Below are 17,181 nucleotides of genomic sequence, written 5' to 3'. Positions count from 1 at the left end.
AGAGACTGTTACACATTCCAACCAAACATTCTGCTCTTTCATTTGATTAATACTTCTTCCCATTTAACAGCATGGGGTGGAGAATAGGTTATATTAGAGTTGAAAGTATTTCTTCATCTCTGTTAGGGCAAAGTGGTTTGTTTTTTTTTTAAAAAAAATGTGCATGATCTTTCTAATATTAGGCAAAAAAACAGGAGTAAATATTTTCGTCTCAAATCTGCAGATGAATTTTTTTTAGCACTTTCTTATCCTGCTTTTCAATCATGATGTCCTTGTGTCTGATCATTCACTTTCTCTTATAATCATATGGCTTTACACTTTTTTTCGTTTTAATTCTAATTTTGGATACATATGAGAAATGTTATTGAAGTATTATTCAGCCTCAGGTAGCTTTTTGAGAGAAATGCTAGTAAGTATTTGTCTGAATGCCTGAGATGTTTTTGCTAATAAAAAGTATAAAACAAATGCAAAACCGTGGCTGTGATAAAATAACCTGTGATTTTCTCTTATATAAAGGAATTCCTCAGATCTTGTTGCTCCTTCCCCTGATGCTTTCCAACCTACCCCTTTTATCGTTCCTAGCAGTCCAACAGAGCAAGAAGGAAGAAAAGGTGAGTTCTCTGGATCTGTCTGTTGATTCCAGATTAGAAGAGGAGCAGCACTTCTGCTTTGCAAAATGTACTGTTTCTTTATATGTTAGAACAGTATGACCTAAACTATTTAGCAGAACTCATGTCTGTCGTATCTTTAGGGATGTGGCCTAGTGTAAAGTGCTCTCTGCAGTTCTTTGCTCTTCTAGCATTGATTTTTCTGAGAATTCTGTGTTGTTGACTTAATTTTTAAAGACCTTTAAGGGAAAATTTTTAGGTTTTTAAAGTTGAACTTAAATGAATTAATATAATGAATTGGGTTAATTGCTTAATGGTCCAGTAGTTTTCAGCAACACGTTAACATGTTATTGTTCAGAGGGAATCAAAAATTGTTTCTTTTGCTCTTTTTAGTTTTGGGTTTTTTTTTGCTATTATCAAAGCAGTTTTCATCCAAGAGTGGCTAGGAGCAGGCAGTAGACATTTCAATTTTATTTACTTCCTCCTTTAAGGACCTAGTGATTTTATATTTATGCACAAGAAAGCTTTCCTTTTTACTTAGTTTATTTCATTTTCTAAAGCTCTTTTTGTTCAGTACGTTTCCTATCTAGTCATTCAAGATATTTCTAAGTGCCTACAAAGCCTTTTCCAATAAATTCCATAATTTTCTCCTTTTCATTCTCTCATATACCAATATTGGTACCATAGCTAATATTTACTGAGCATTTAGTGTATGCCAGGCACTGTTCTATGTGCTTTTCTTTGGTTCTTGGTGCTTCTCTTTGGTTTTTGTCATTGAATCCTCACAACAATCCTAAGAAATAGATGTTACTTTTATCCTCATTTTATAGATGAAGAAATGGAGGCACAGAGAGATCTCATAACTAGTCATAAAGACAGGATTTGAACTCAGGCTGCTATCTCCACAGCCTATGCTCTTACCTGCTGGGTGTATGTCTCCTATAATATCCTGCTGTCTGTACTCTTGAGTGATATAGAAACATATTTAACTGTTTTCAAGTGTAATTTACCCATGACAAAGTTTGCGTCTGGCTTTTTTCTCTTGAAATCAGTTGTAGATACCCAAATCGACAAATATTCTAAGTTCTAAGCATAACATGATTAGTGATTATCTTCAGTAAAAAATGAAAATGAAAGTGAATCTATTCTACAAAAACTCCTGTTAATGCAAGTTAAGTTTGGTTTATACTTAGAACCATTTCTTCTATCTGTAATGTGAACATATAAAAATAATTATATTAAAAATGTTTTCTCCCCGATTGTAAACATAGTACAGGTATACTTCAGAGATATTGCAGGTTCACTTCCAGACCACTACAGTAAAGTGAATATCGCAGTAAAGTATCTTAATAAAGCGAGTCATAATCTTTTTGCTGGTGGAGGGTCTGGCTTCAATTTGTAAAAAATGCAACATTTGTGAAGCATAATAAAGCGAAGTACAATAAAACAAGGTATGCCTATACTCATTGCAGTAAGTTTGGAAGGCATATAGTAAAGTAATGAGAAGAAAATAAAGTCATCTGTGATACCACAATCCAGATATAACTATAATTAGTATTTGGTATTAGTATTTTTTTTTCAGTATTTTCTGTGCATAAATATAAAGAAGTATCTTTACACATAATTTGGGATCATATTATGTATATGCTTCAGTTCTCTGTTTTTCAAGTAACATTTTCCATTGTCAATTGTATTTTAGATTTAATGTATTTGCTTAATATTTGTGCATAACTATTTGTAGGACTGTGAATGCTTTTTCTATATTTGGTTTTTGCTGTCTAAGATTTTTAACCTAAAGCCTTTTTATAGGTAGTGATTAGAACAGCAGGTCCTTAATAAGTGCTTTGTCATGGTGAGAAAGATCAAAAAGTGTAATGAGAATACTTGACACAGCTGTGGCAGTGTAATAAAGGCCTGCAGCATCAGATGCCAACCGAACCTAGCATTAGACCGAAAGGTGAGGTTTTAGGCCAAATAAGCAGCAAGGGTGGATATTGGGGTTGGGGGTGGCTGGTAGCATGAGAGTGGATTATAGGGAAAAGTTCGATGGCAGAGATAGTTTGAGAGTGGTCTAGAGCAGGGGTCCTCAACCCCTGGGCCGCGGACTGGTACTGGTTGTAGCCTTTAGGAACTGGGCTGCGTAACAGGAGGTGAGCTTTGGATCAGCGAACAAAGCTTCATCTGTATTTGCAGATGCTCCCCAGTGCTAGCATCACCGCCTCAGCTCCATCTCAAATCATCAGGCATTAAATTCTCATAGGAGCACTGGTCCCTGGTGCCAAAAAGGTTGGGGACCTCTGGTCCAGAGGAAGCATATTTGGGGTCAAGTTGTAAGGTAGGGGGAAAAGGGTTGATGAATCAAATACCTGGGTGGCTAGGCTGGCTCTGAGGAAGATCTTTGTTAGCCCGCAGGTGGGTAGTAAACTATGGGAAAGCAGTGTTTTATGTATGTATGTTTCCCTCCTGAGCAGTCTCTCTCAGGAAAACTGTCTTGTACTTAGTTCTTTGATAAATCAGTGCTGATTGGCACTGATATTTTTTTCGTCTTATGTTTTTGTCCTGACATCCATCTTTCTGCACTTAGCAGCTGCAAATATGAGTTCATAAATAGGTAGATATTTACTTAGAATAGTGAACAAGTTCACTGCCTTTCAAGGCCTGTGGCAGAATAGAAGATGGTTAAATTAGTTGCCATTAATCTGGGCTTTCCTATGCAAAATGTGGAAAACAGTTATAATCAGGAAAGAGGCTCACAGGATCAGAGTTTTAACATTTCATGTGGATGGGCAGGTATTCCCAGATGAACTCCATTTTAGTTTATAACAGTATTTTGGGAGCCTAGACTTCTCTCCTCCCAGGGGAAGAAAGTATTGCTGGATTTCTAGGGCCCGATCTATTAATGTATTGGTTTTTCTGAAAATTAAGTCACTGTATTTTATTTTATTTTTATTTTTTATTTATTTTACTTTTTTAAAATTAAGTTTATTGGGGTAACATTGGTGAATACAATTATATAATTTTCAGGTGTACATTATAATTTGACATCTATATATTCTATTGTGTGATTACCACCCAAAGTCTAGTTTCCTTCAGCTACCAGATATTTGATCCCTTTTACCCACCTCACCCTACCCCAACCTCCCTATATTTGACACAATTACCCTGTCTACCTCTTCCCTTCTCTCCCACCCCCTACCCTCTGGTAACCACTAGTCTATTGTCCATGTCCTTGAGTCTCTGTTTGTCCTGTTCATTTGTTGCTTTTAGGTTTACATCTCACATGTAAGTGATATAATGTGATTTTCAACTTTTTCAATCTGGCTTATTTCGCTTAACATGATTATCTCGAGGTCCATCCAGGTTGTCGCAAATGGCAGTATTTCATTTCTTCTTATGGCTGAGTAATATCCCATTGTATATATGTACCACAGCTTCTTTAGCCAGTCATCTATCATAGGACACTTCGGTTGCTTCCATGTCCTGGCCACTGTGAATAGTGCTGCTATGACCAATGGTGTGCAAATATCTTTTTGGATATGGGTTTTCAAGTCTTCAGGAAGTCACTGTATTTTAGGAAAGGAAATTTCTGTTATGTAATTTTAATTAGTGATATTAGAACATGAGTATCGATTAGTGCTTATTTCTAAATTTGTTTTTCCTATTTTAAACCAGATGAGCCAATGGATATGTCAGTGTTATCTGAAGAAGGAAGAGAGTCTTTTCAGAAGAAACTCAAAGATGATGAACCAGTGGAGATAGAAAACCTCCCTGTCCCTCCTGAGACCGCTATATCACCACAGGCCTCAACTCCAGTATCTCAGAGCACACCAGTTTTCACTCCTGGGTCACTTCCTGTCCCATCCCAGCCTGAATTTTCTCATGTGAGTACTGTAGAAAGATTTTTTTTCTCCTAACATTTTTTGAACAACTTTATTTTGAGGTATAATTTATAAACCATAAAATTTACCCATTTTAAGCATATAGTTTAGTGATATTTTAGTAAATTTTTAAAGTTGTGTAACTGTCATCACAATCTAGTTTTTAGAACATTTCTAGAGTCACCTAACATCTTGATGTACTTTTTATGGTTAAATTTTGTACTATTTCTTAAAAATTTTGGAGTGTTCTCACAAAATTGAAAGGCATTAATCGTTATTCTACCTTAATGCAATTACTAGTCATTTCTGTCTTTCCATATGCCCACGTTTTTTAAAAAATAAAGTTGTTTATCATGAACATACAACTTAAATCTTTTTCCAGTTAACATTGTGTCATAATGGTTTTTCAGTGTTACATCATTTTTCATATTCTTTCAAAACGTATAAAATTTTTCTGAGTGGATGTACCATAATTATTCCTGTACTGAGGACATCAAGGTGGTTTTTAGTTTTCAAATGAGAGATTAGTTTTCTTCTAAAAGCAGGAGAAAACTAACATCTTATTTGTATAATTTTAAATTTAAATATTAAAAAAATGAAATTCAGGTTTCATTCTAGTGAATTGAAGGTCCTTAACTTACATCTAAATGACTATATTATATATTCAAACTAAATACCTGCTCTTGTAAGAGCTTAAGTGGGGAGATCACTTTAATGTTATTGGGATAACTTCTTTCATGCCTTTCAGTTTATAGGTGTTGTAACAAAAGTTTATATTTAGAAATGAGTAGTAATATACCATAAATTTAGTGAGGAGGAGACAGTAGGAAGAAAGAAATTTAATGGATTTCTGGAGTTTTAAAACTTGGTTGTTTTCTTGAAAATTTCATTTTTTTCCCAGCTTTGTTGAAATATAATAGACAATTAGTTGCTCATATTTACAATGTACAATTCAATGAATCTCTTTTCAATTATAGTTGGCATACAATAATATATTAGTTTCAGTTGTACAGCATAATGATTAGAGATCTGCATAACTCACAAAGTGATCACCCCCTTAAATCTAGTACTCCTGTCCCCTACATAAATATTACAACATTATTAATTATTTTCCTTATGCTACACTTTTTATCTCCATGTCTATTTTGTAATTACCTGTTTGTACTCAATCCCTTTGCCTATTTTCACCATCCTTCCAACCCCCATCCCATTTAGTAGTCCTCAAAATATTCTCTGTATTTATGAGTTTGTTTCCATTTTTGACTTTGTTGTTTGTTTTATTCTTTAGATTCCACATGTACGTGAAATCTTGTGATATTTGTCTTTATCTGACTAACTTCATTCAGCGCAATCCTCTCTAGGTCCATCAAAGTAATATCTTTTTCCATCCCATTTTAGTCTGTGTGCATCTTTTAATCCAAAGTGAGTCTCTTATAGGTACCATGTCGGGGTCTTATTTTCTTATCCATTCAGCCCATCTTTTGGTTGGAGCATTTAATTCTTTTCCATTTGAGATACTTGTTGATAGGAATATAGTTACCATTCTTTATTCATGTTTTCGATTCATGTTTTTTTCTTCTTAAAGAACTCTCCAACATTTCCTATAATACTGGCTTGGTGTTGATAAATTCTTTTAGCTTATTTTTGTCTGGGAAGCTCTTTATCTGTCATTTGACTCTAAATGATAACATTACTGGATAAAGAATTCTTGGTTGTAGATCCTGAGTTTTTATCACTTAGAATATTTTGTGCCAAGCCCTTCTGTCCTACATAGTTTCTTTTGAGAAATGAACTGCCAGTCTTGTCAGTAACTAACTGCTTTTTTCTTATCGCTTTTAAGATTCTCTCTTTATATATAACCTTTGGCATTTTAATTATAATGTGTGTTGGTGTGGGCTTCTTTGGGTTCATCTTTTTTGGGACTCTGAGCTTCCTGGGGTTGTATGTCAATTTCCTTCACCAGGTTAGGGAAGTTTCCCATCATTTCTTTAAATAGCTCTTCAACTTCTTGTTTTCCTTCATGTACCTCTATGACCCAGATCTATTTACATTTAATTTTGTCCCATAGGCTCCTTAAATTATTATTATAGTCTTGGCTTCTTTTTTCTTGCCGATCTGATTGGCTGTTCTTGGCTTCCCCATTGTCTATATCGGTGGTTCTATCCTCTTCTTTATCCACTCTGTTGATTCCCTCTAATATACTCTTTTTATCTCAGATAATATGTTCTTCATTTCAGACTGGTTCCCTTTTATAATTTATTTCCATTTTTATGTTTTTTATCTCTTTGTTAAAATTCTCCCTGAGTTCATCTATGCTTCCCCTAAGTTCATTGAACATCTTTTTAACAAGTATTTTGAACTCTGCATCTGTTAGATTGCTTGACTCCATTATTCCTGGATCTCTGTTCTGTTCTGTCATATGGTTTCTGCATCTTTGTCTTCCCATTTTGGTTGCCTTTCTGTGTCTGTTTCTATGTACTAAGGAAAGCTCCTAAGTCTCTCTGTCTTAATTAGTGTGGCTTTGTGTAGTAGGTGTCTGGTGGTACAGTCCTGAGAGAGGGGTTCAGCTGCAGGCCAAGTTTAGCCCCAGCCTGTGTCCCTCCGAGGCCACCTGTTAAGATTCAGCAAGTAGTCCACAAATGCTATGCTTATAGTTGCTGAAAATTCCATTTTATGCGTCATTAGAAGCAGTTTGTTGGAGTGGTTAAGAACAAGGACTTTAGAGTCAGAACTTGCTGGACTTAATCCGGGCTCCACCATTACTGTCTTTGTGACCAGTTGAAATTGAGCTTCATTTTCCTCATCACATGGAGATATGGATATTACCTGCCTCACTGAATAGTTGTGAAGGTTAAATGACTTAATATATATCAAGTGCCTAGGATAATGTCTTAAACGTGGCAAATACTCCCTAAGGGTTAGCTAATCCTGGCAGTGAAAGAGTGAGGACAGGGTTACCTAGAGGTGAAGTTAATGTTCAAACACCATATATCTTTTTCTTTAGCTTTTATTTTTCTATTGAAGTTATACATGATTATAATATGGAAGAGTTATCAGAATTAAGGGATGAGTTATAAGCACTGATGCAGAGCACTGAGAATTTTCCAGAAAAGGTAGCTGATATTAGAGATCTGTTAACAGTTGTTTATCAGTGACCAAACAGGGCTTTTAAGGAAATGAATGTCTTTGCAAAGGTATGCCTACCTGGGGAAATGATACTTGGCCACAAAAGGAAAACTAACTTTTTGAAGAATAAGACATTATTGAAATTGCCCCACCTTCAACATTTACCAGAGACCTTCAGAGGCAAATATAAAATCAGCAGTCAAAATTTGAGACAATTGAGTGATGCTGAACATAATTCAAAGATCCCTGGAACCTAATATGACTCTAGTCAAATTTGTTTGGACTCATATTTTAATATGTCTCAGCCAGTACATTTTATGCCTCCAAAAATATCTCCCAAGAGTACCTTTACAACAGTTTTATGTTTAGGGTTTGATTTTACTTAAGCAATTGTAAAAGCCAAAAAAAAAAAGAGATAGTTAAAACAAGGTCTCTTCCCATCCCTATCCACAGACAACCACTTTTAGTTCTTTAAGCTTTTTCTTATTTATTTCCATAACTACATACATCATGATTATATTTTCTTATATTCTTAAAAGTTTTTTTAGCTATTTCTCCATGTTCTCGGTATAGTTACATCATAATTTTGTTTAAATCATTGAGTTTACATTATTACGAACACTATTATTACAAACACTATTCACAGCAGATCCTGTGGAGTATTATGATTATTTTTCCGTGTTTGCAAAATTTCTTGTTTTCTCTGGAGTTGATAATTATTTTTTTTATTTGTTTAGTCTTCTATGAATTTCTTACTAGACTTCCTACTAATTGTCAAAATCTCTTTTCAAGATGTTCAGAGGCATCAAAGGAGAAACCTCTTTTGGAGCTTCCTAATTTCTAACCTGTACTGTTGCCTTCTATGACTGGTGATAACTGTCACCTCCCTTTCAGTGTTGTCCTTGGAAATTGTCCTTACCTATATTGTGTTGGATTCCTATTGAGCTCTGTGTCTTCTTGCATGGTTAACTCCCTCATTTTGGTGAAGGGCATTCTTTAGTATCATGCTCTTTCCTACTTGATTCATAGTTTGTAGGAATATAGAATTCTAGGTTGGAAATAATTTTCTTTTAAAATTTTTGAAGGTATTGCTCCACTATATCCAAACTTCTAGTGGTGATGTTGAGAAGTGAGCGGCCAGTCTGATTCTGATCTTTCATGTGTGAGCTGTTTTTTTAACTTGCTCCAATCTTGTAGGATAGTCTCTTTGTCCTCAATTTTTCCACAATCTTGGCATAGGTCTATTTTCATCCATTGTTCTGGGCAAATGGTAAAAGCTCTCTTAATATAGAAACTCAGGTCCTTTAAGTTCAAGGACATTTATTTTATTTTTTATTTTTATTTTTTTAATTAAAATTAGTGGGGTGACATTGGTTAATAAAATCAAATAGTTTTCAGGTGTACAATTCAATAAAATGTCATATGTATATTGCATTGTGTGTTCACCACCCAAAGTTAAATTTCCTTCCGTCACCAAATATTTGACGCCCTTTATCCATATCTACCTTCCTTCTCCCCTTCTTCCCTCTGGTAATCACTAATCCACTTTCTGTGTCCATGAGTCTCTCTTTGTCATGTTTGTTGCTTTCATTTTATATCCCACATATGAGTGAAGTCATATGGTTCTCAACTTTTTCTGTCTGACATTCTGCTTAGGATGAGTCTCAAGGTCCATCCATGTTGTTGCAAATGGCAGTATCTCATCTTTTCTTATGGCTAAGTAATATTCCATTATATATATGTGCCACATTTTCTTTATCCAATCACCTATCAGTGGACACTTAGATTATTTCTGTGTCTTGGCCACTGTAAACAATGCTGCTATGAACGTTGGTTGGGGCACATATCTTTGCGGGTAAGTGTTTTCAAGTTTTTGTGTAAATACCCAGAAGAAGGATTGCTAGATCATAGGGTAATTCTAATCTTAGTTTTTTGAAGAACCTCCATACTATTTTCCAGATAGTGGCTGTACCAATTTACATTCCCACCAGCAGTGAATGAGGGTTCCTTTTCCTCCAAAATCTCACCAGCACTTGTTATTAACTTGTCCTGTTGATGGTAGCCATTCTGACAGGTGTGAGGTGGCATCTCATTGTGGTTTTGATTTGCATTTCCCTAATAGCTAGTGAAGTTGAGTATTGTTTTATACGTCTGTTGGGCATTTGCATGTCTACTTGGGAAAACTGTTTCTTCAGGTCCTCTGCCCATTTTTTAATTGGATTGTTTGTTTTTTTGTTGTTGTTGTTGTTGAATTGTATGATGAGTTCTTTATGTATTTTGGATATTAAGTCTTTATCGGAGGCATCGTTTGCAAATATATACTTCCATTCAGATGGTTGCCTCTTTGCCTTGTTGATGGTTTCTTTTGCTGTGCAGAAGCTTTTTAGTTTGATATAGTCTCATTTGTTTATTTTTGCTTTTACTTCCCTTGCCTTTGAGGTCAAATTCATGAAATCCTCTTTAAATCCAAAGTCCTTGAGTTTAGTATCTATATTTTCTTCTATGCAGTTTATTGTTTCAGATCTTATATTCAGGTCTTTGATCCATTTTGAGTTAATTTTGGTGTATGGTGATAGATAGCAGTCTAGTTTCATTCTTTAGCATTCTTTTTCATTCTTTGCACCACAATCCAATTTTAGAACATTTTCATTCCCTCCCCCACCCCTGTCCCCAAAGACCTATGCCTATTAGCAGTCACTCCCTTTTCCTCCACCCTCAGTCCTAGTCAACTATTAATCTACTTTGTGTCTCCATAGATTTGCCTGTTTTAGATATTTTGCATAAGTGGAATTATACAATATGTAGTCATTTGTGATTGGTATATTTCATTTAGCATCATGTTTTCACTGTTCATTCATATTGTGGCATGCATCAGAACTTCATTCCTTTTTGTGCTGAATAATACTACATTGTGTATATTTCCACATTTTATCCATTCATCAGTTGATGGACGTTTGTGGTGTTTCCCCTTTTTGGCTATTGTGAATAGTGCTGCTGTGTCCATTCATGCACAAGTTTTTGTGTGGATGTATGTTTTTATTTCTTGTATATACCTAAGAGTAGTTGTTGGGTTCAAACATCTTTTAACCTTTGTCTGGGTTATTTCTACTCTTGAGTTTTTAATTTCTAAACCTTTCTATTTTCTCTGAATGTTCACCCCTCCCGTTTTTTTTAAAATAGCATTTTCGTCTTATGGGTATACACTAATGTCTCTGTGAAGATAATAATAGGTTTTTGAAAAATTTTCTTTTCCCTGGAATAGTCACTGTTTCTTCAGCTAGAATTTAGTTAGTTTTGTTAATTTCGATGTTTGACTTTGTAATTAGAGGCTTTTTTCAGGTGTCTGATAATCCTTGATTGTCTGCTTTAGGAGTGAAAAACCAGAAAACTGATTAGAAGTTCTTGGTGCTTATTGTTTCTGAGATTCACTGTAGTGTGATCTGCTAGGTCATTTATGAGGCCCTAATGTCAGTATCTTAATTTGTCTCAGCATGGTCAGGTCCTCCCAGAAAAATGTCTTAATCTGTCTGTTGGCTGTCATTGTTCTAGAAGTCTGTTGGTGGAAGAGGACTGGGGGTGCTGAGAGGCAGGTGCAAGTTCTATTTAATATGTTAATTTTCATTTAATCTTCCCATTTTCAGTCTGATTCTCTCTGGTAAATGTGCTTCTTGTCTCCCAGTTCAGAGATGCTTTATTTTACTCTCTAGAGCAGAGGAGGGTCAGGGAGAGAGGACTGGGGTGTCAAACGCTTCTTAAATAGATTTTCAACCAGTCCTCCTGTTTTTAGTTCCACTCTCACCACCATTTCCAGAGTTAGCTGGCACTGCCGCCAAGTCCCAAGTCTTTTTTTGGGTATGGTGTTTCTGTGGTGTAATTTGGGTTGCTTCTTGGCTTTCTCCACTGTTGGCTTAGAATTCAGCTTTCACTAGTCTGCTAAATAGATGACTACTCTTCCAAAATTTTGTTTCAGTTGTCTTTTCTTTTTTCCTTAAAAATTTCTGCTTAAAAAACCCCTTTACAATTGCTTAGTGGGGTTTTGGGAAAGAGTTAAAATAAATGTATATATTAAATCCACCATTTACATTCCATACTTTTTTCATTATGTATCAAACTCCTTACATGTTATTCTTAATAGCTAACTTTTGAATGTCTATTCAGGTCCTCTACCTATTTTTTAATCGAATTATATTTTTTGGTGTTAAGTTATATGAGTTTTTTATCTATTTTGGATATTAACCCCTTATTGGATATATCATTGGCAAATATCTTCTCCCATTTAGTAGGTTGTGTTTTTGTTTTGTTGAGGGATTTATTCACTACAAAACCTTCTTAGTTTGATATAGTCCCATTTAAATTTTTCTTTTTTCCCCTTGCCTAAGGAGACATCTTTAAAAAAATGTTGCTAAGAGTGATGCCAAAGAGTTTACTGCATCTCTGTCCCTTCTACCAGTCTCGACATGGCTTCTTTATGTTCTTATTTATAGGACTTCTGTTCAGCTAGTCTTCAGGTGGTTCTCAAAGATGATTTTCTATAATCTAGTTTTAATTTTGATGCGATCATGGGAGGAGGCTGGATAGCCCCTGAAATTTTACTTTGACTGAATTCTATGTACTATATTGAAAAAAGTTCTGTTAAAAAAAAATCACATCAGTATTTACTTTGATAATGCTTAAAAAGTATTCATACTGGGGGGCAACTCTTTAATGGATATGGGGTTTCCCTTTAGAGTGAGAAAATGTTTTCAAACTTGGTAGGTGGAGGTGGTTGTACAACATTGTTCACTGCAAAGCAGTTAATTTTATTTTATCAAACTAACACTTAAAATGGGATTTTTATTTTATGTAAAAAAAAGAAATGTCTTACCAGCTATGTCTAGAGTATAGCATTTTTGTTGGGCAAAATAATCCACTAAATGTAAATTTTTACATAAAAACATTAACCTCGTAGTTTTTTCTTTTTTCTTTTTTTAAAGAAGTTTTACATAAAATAAAAATCCCATTTTAAGTGTTAGTTTGATAAATTTTGGGAGTTGTATACAAATATAACCACAAACCACTATCAATGTATAGAATAGTTTTACTCACCCTAAAAAGTTTTTTCATGGTCTTTTGTAGTTGATTCCTCCTTACCTTCCTGATTCCCTCTTACAAACCTGGGCAACTACTCATCTGCCTTCTTTCACTGTAGTTTTGTTATTTTGAGTATTTCATATATTTGGAATCATAAAATATGTAAATCGTGATATGGATATCTGCAATTTATTTACCAGTTGATGAATATTTGGGTCACTTCCAGTTTTTGGCTATTATGAATAATACTGCTATGAACATTTGCATATACGTCTTTGTGTGGACATATGATTTTATTTCTCCTGGGTAAATACCTACAAGTAGAATTTCTGGATCATATGGTAATGTATGTTTAACTTTATAAGATATTACCATACTATTTTCTAAAGTGGCTGTATCTTTTGCATTCCTACCAGCAATGTGTGAGAGTTGCAGTTGTTCCACATCCTCACCAAAAGGATGTAGTCTTTTTAACTTCAGCCATCCTTGTTGGTATGTAGTAGTAGTATGTGTAGACTAATGTTATTAAAAGTTTTGGATTTTAACATCTGCTTTATGAATGCTAGCATATTTTGAAATAGTGGGAAGTAAAATAAGTATGTATTTACACTTTGTGAAAACTGAAGTGGACTGTATAGGCATATGTAGGCAAATGATTCCCATGTAATTAAGGGCCCATCATATATATGACATGATTTTAGTAGCTTGGTGATATGCAGTTAAATTTAAGTATCTTCTTACCTTTAAAAGTGTGAGTTAATACTTTAAGATTTTATGCTTATTTTAGATCAATGATTCATAAGAAAAGCATTAAATAGAGTGACTTGCGTTAATGAAAAGACTGGTGATTATGCGCTTTGTATTGCTGAGATTATGGTCCTAGAGTTCTTTAGTTCATGAATAAATGATTTAGAAATTTTAGATGAATTCAAGGATTGGATTTAAAAGAAATATGATTAAGAACGAATGATGCTTTGTCTCTTTTGGTTCTTAGGACATTTTCATTCCATCTCCAAGTTTGGAGGAACGATCAAATGATGGGAAGAAAGGTGGAGATTTGCATAGTTCATCTTTGACTGTTGAGTGTTCTAAAACTTCAGAGATTGAACCAAAGAATTCCACTGAGGATCTTGGGCTATCTTTGACAGGGGATTCTTGTAAGTTGATGCTTTCTACAAGTGAGTATAGTCAGTCCCCAAAGATGGAGAGCTTGAGTTCTCACAGGATTGATGAAGATGGAGAAAACACACAGATTGAGGATACTGAACCCATATCTTCAGTTCTCAATTCTAAACTTATTTCTGCTGAAAATGATAATATTCTGATGAATCCAACACAAGATGACCAAGTACAACTGAATCAGAATTCTGATGAGACAAAGGGGGATGACACGGAACCCAGAGATGACGTTATTTTACCCACTGGTTGCAGAGGCAGAGAAGATACTGTAACAGAAGATGTTTGTATTGATCTCACTTGCGATTCAGGGAGTCAGGCAGTTCCTTCTCCAGCTACTCGATCTGAGGCACTCTCTAGTGTATTAGATCAGGAGGAAGCTATGGAAATTAAAGAACATAATCCAGAGGAGGGGTCTTCAGAGTCTGAGGTGGAAGAAATCCCTGAGACTCCTTGTGAAAGTCAAGGAGAGGAACTGAAAGAAGAAAATATGGAGAGTGTCCCATTACACCTTTCTCTGACTGAAACGCAGTCCCAAGGGTTGTCTCTTCCAAAGGAAATCCCAAAACAACAATGCCAGGAAGCTATGGAAGTTGAAACTGGTGTGATTAGTATTGATTCCCCACAAAAGCTTCCAGTACTTGAGCAAGAATTGGAACATAAGGATCAAGAAGCATGGGAGGAAGCTACTTCAGAGGACTCGAGTGTTGTTATTGTAGATGTGAAGGAACCGTCTCCCAGAGTTGATGTTTCTTCTGAACCTTTAGAGGGAGTGGAGAAATGCTCAGATTCCCAGTTGTGGGAGGATGATGCTCCAGAAATAGAACCATGTGCTGAGAATAGAGTTGATACCCAGAAAGAAAAGAGTGCTGAATATAAAGATCTGAAATCAGTGACTGCAGAAAAGGAGCCTGTAGAGGCTGACTCTTCACAGCCTCCCTTGACTTTAGTGAGAGTAGGTGATGCTCCAAAGCCTGACCAGCAGATGCAGCAGATCCAGCTTCAAAAGAAAACAGATAACGCATTAACAGAAGACTCAAAAATGGCTAATACAAAGCAGCTGGGCTCAAGTGAAGAGGCTAAACAGCTGGAGAAGGCCTCTGCCCACACCTCACAAAGCTTCTGTGAAAGCTCTAGTGGTGAGTGATTATAAATTGTTTTGTGTCTCCAACCAAATTACACTTTGGAATGGAAGGTAGGAGAGAAGTGCATTCTTATGTCAGAGCTGAAAATTAACTTGGATTTATGTTTATGAACAGCCACTAATAATTGGGAAATTTAAAAATTTGGGCTAATTTTTTTGTAGCTGTAATTTAAAATCCTATGGAATTTGTGGGATCAGAGATCATTTGTAACTCAGGTGTGTTCAACATGAATTTTATAAGTATTTAGAAATTGTACCAGTCTGGTGATTTTACTAAGGTCCCAACTTTGTTCCGAATTTTATATTTTGACAGTTGTCTTGATGTGCAAGGATCTTTTTTGATTACGTAGTAAAATCATATTCAGAACTCTGTTAATGAGTATGTTATTACTGATTGCTTTTTCTTTAAGGGCATTAAGTTTTTAAATTTGGTTCAGCATATACACATCTTAAACTTTAAACTGGAACAGATACTAATTTGTGCTCTTTTTTCTATGAAGCCTGGAATGAGAATATAGATTACTTTCTGAAATATTTATAGAATATTATGTATGACATTAGCTGAAAAGAATTCAAACTTTCTAAACGCCTAGAGTTAGTATAATTTAGTAATAAAACAAAACTCCAAAAACGAAAAAATTAAAACAATAACACTAACTTAAGAAAACAAGCTTCTAGAGGTATGGAAATTTGGGCAACATCATAACTTTTAGTATAGGTGATTATATCTTTTGGTATTCCTGGAACAGTCCCAGTTTATACTCTTGTCTAGGTGTGATTATTGGTAGTACTTTTTTTTTTTACTCTCAAAATTACCTCTATTCATTAGATTTTACATTCAGGGTTTTTTTTTTCTTCAGAACAAGAAATGTTACAGCTGAAAAGTAGGTTACTGGGTTCAGTCTCTTCCTAAAGGCTTGTGGCTAGTTAATGATTGAGGTAGGACAAGAACTTAGGTCACCTGATTCCCAATGCTATGCTTCCTACTTCTGCAATACTATAATATAGTTTCTCTGATACTGGTGAGTTATAGTAAAGAACTGAGTCTACGGCCATGCCGCCCTGAACAAGCTCGAACCCGTCTGATCTCAGAAGCTAAGCAGGGTTGGGCCTGATTAGTACTTGGATAGGAGACCACCTAGGAATACCAGGTGCAGTAGGTGTTACAAACAAACAAAAAAAACAAACTATCTGAATCACCTAATATTTGGTATTATTGAATATTTTTGTAATTTCATTACATTTAAATACTGTTCAGGCTAAGAAAGTATCAGGGCCTATAATTTGATTACTTAGGAATACTATTTAATTATCTTAGCAATTGTATGCGAAAGAAGCTTCTAAAACATTGAGTTATTCTATAATGTTAATAGTATTCTCTGAATTCTTGTTTACATTATTAATGGGCAGAGCCAGCTCTTTTTATAATAGACATTGTCATAGTAAAACTTATTTTACTAATATTTATCTAGATTATTGAAAATAGTTACATTTTGCTTACTTTCAAGAGTTTAGTTCTCCAGCAAACAACTAAAAGTGAAGACAGTGGTTGGACTATTAGAGGATAGTCTAAAGTAAATCATTCAAAGATCATTGCTAGAACAAAAAGTTATTCTATACTTAAAATATAGTTGCCTACTTGCTAAACCTCAAGAGAGACTAACTTAAATGAGAGCAAGTTAAAAAGTTTGTGGTTCTTCAGTCAGGAAAGACAGAATGAAAAGAACAAATTGGTTGATTCCCAGGTTTGTTCATTCGATTTCTGTACGTTAAAGTTAGAAGGGTACTTCTGTTGATTTTTGTTAGAAGCTTTACTGATTAAAAAAGACATACATGTTTAATTGTGAAAAATGTTCAAATAATACCTGCAAGGGAAGAGGGGGAAGAGAGAGAGAGGGAGTAGGGGGAGAAAAGGAGAGAATCAATTTAAATGCCTCTATTTATCGATAACTTGTTACTGTTATAGTTTGGAGACCTCTTCAGACATGTCTATGAAGACATCCTGAAATTTGAAAAAAGCAAATTTAAAAAGATGGTACTTGGAAGCCCAGCCTTACTCAATATAGAATAAATCTATGATGGGTTGATGATTTGAGAAATCCTAAATTTAATAAGTCTTTACTTAAATCTACAAATGGTAGTCTGTACTAGGTTAATGATTAGTGAAGCTAGATAGGTC

The 17,181-nt window shown here is 34.9% G+C and overlaps 1 protein-coding gene and 1 pseudogene across 6 annotated transcripts in view; both read left to right on the top strand.

Moving 5' to 3' along the window:
* TP53BP1 (tumor protein p53 binding protein 1) overlaps positions 1-17,181 on the top strand; it is an 84,701-nt gene that overhangs the window by 31,880 nt on the left and 35,640 nt on the right. For all 6 annotated transcript variants that reach the window (XM_023527804.1, XM_011354994.2, XM_023527802.1 and 3 more), the window contains 3 exons: positions 517-611; positions 4,281-4,489; positions 13,677-14,997. In XM_023527804.1, the coding sequence (XP_023383572.1) occupies positions 517-611; positions 4,281-4,489; positions 13,677-14,997 (1,625 nt within the window). The remainder of the gene's footprint in view (positions 1-516; positions 612-4,280; positions 4,490-13,676; positions 14,998-17,181) is intronic.
* Positions 16,047-16,165, top strand: LOC111736346 (annotated as a pseudogene).

The sequence above is a fragment of the Pteropus vampyrus genome, unplaced genomic scaffold (genome assembly GCF_000151845.1).
Source record: "Pteropus vampyrus isolate Shadow unplaced genomic scaffold, Pvam_2.0 Scaffold19, whole genome shotgun sequence".
NCBI lineage: Eukaryota > Metazoa > Chordata > Mammalia > Chiroptera > Pteropodidae > Pteropus > Pteropus vampyrus.
Note: the sequence above shows the minus strand (reverse complement) of the source record. Positions and strands in the feature narration are given on the sequence as shown.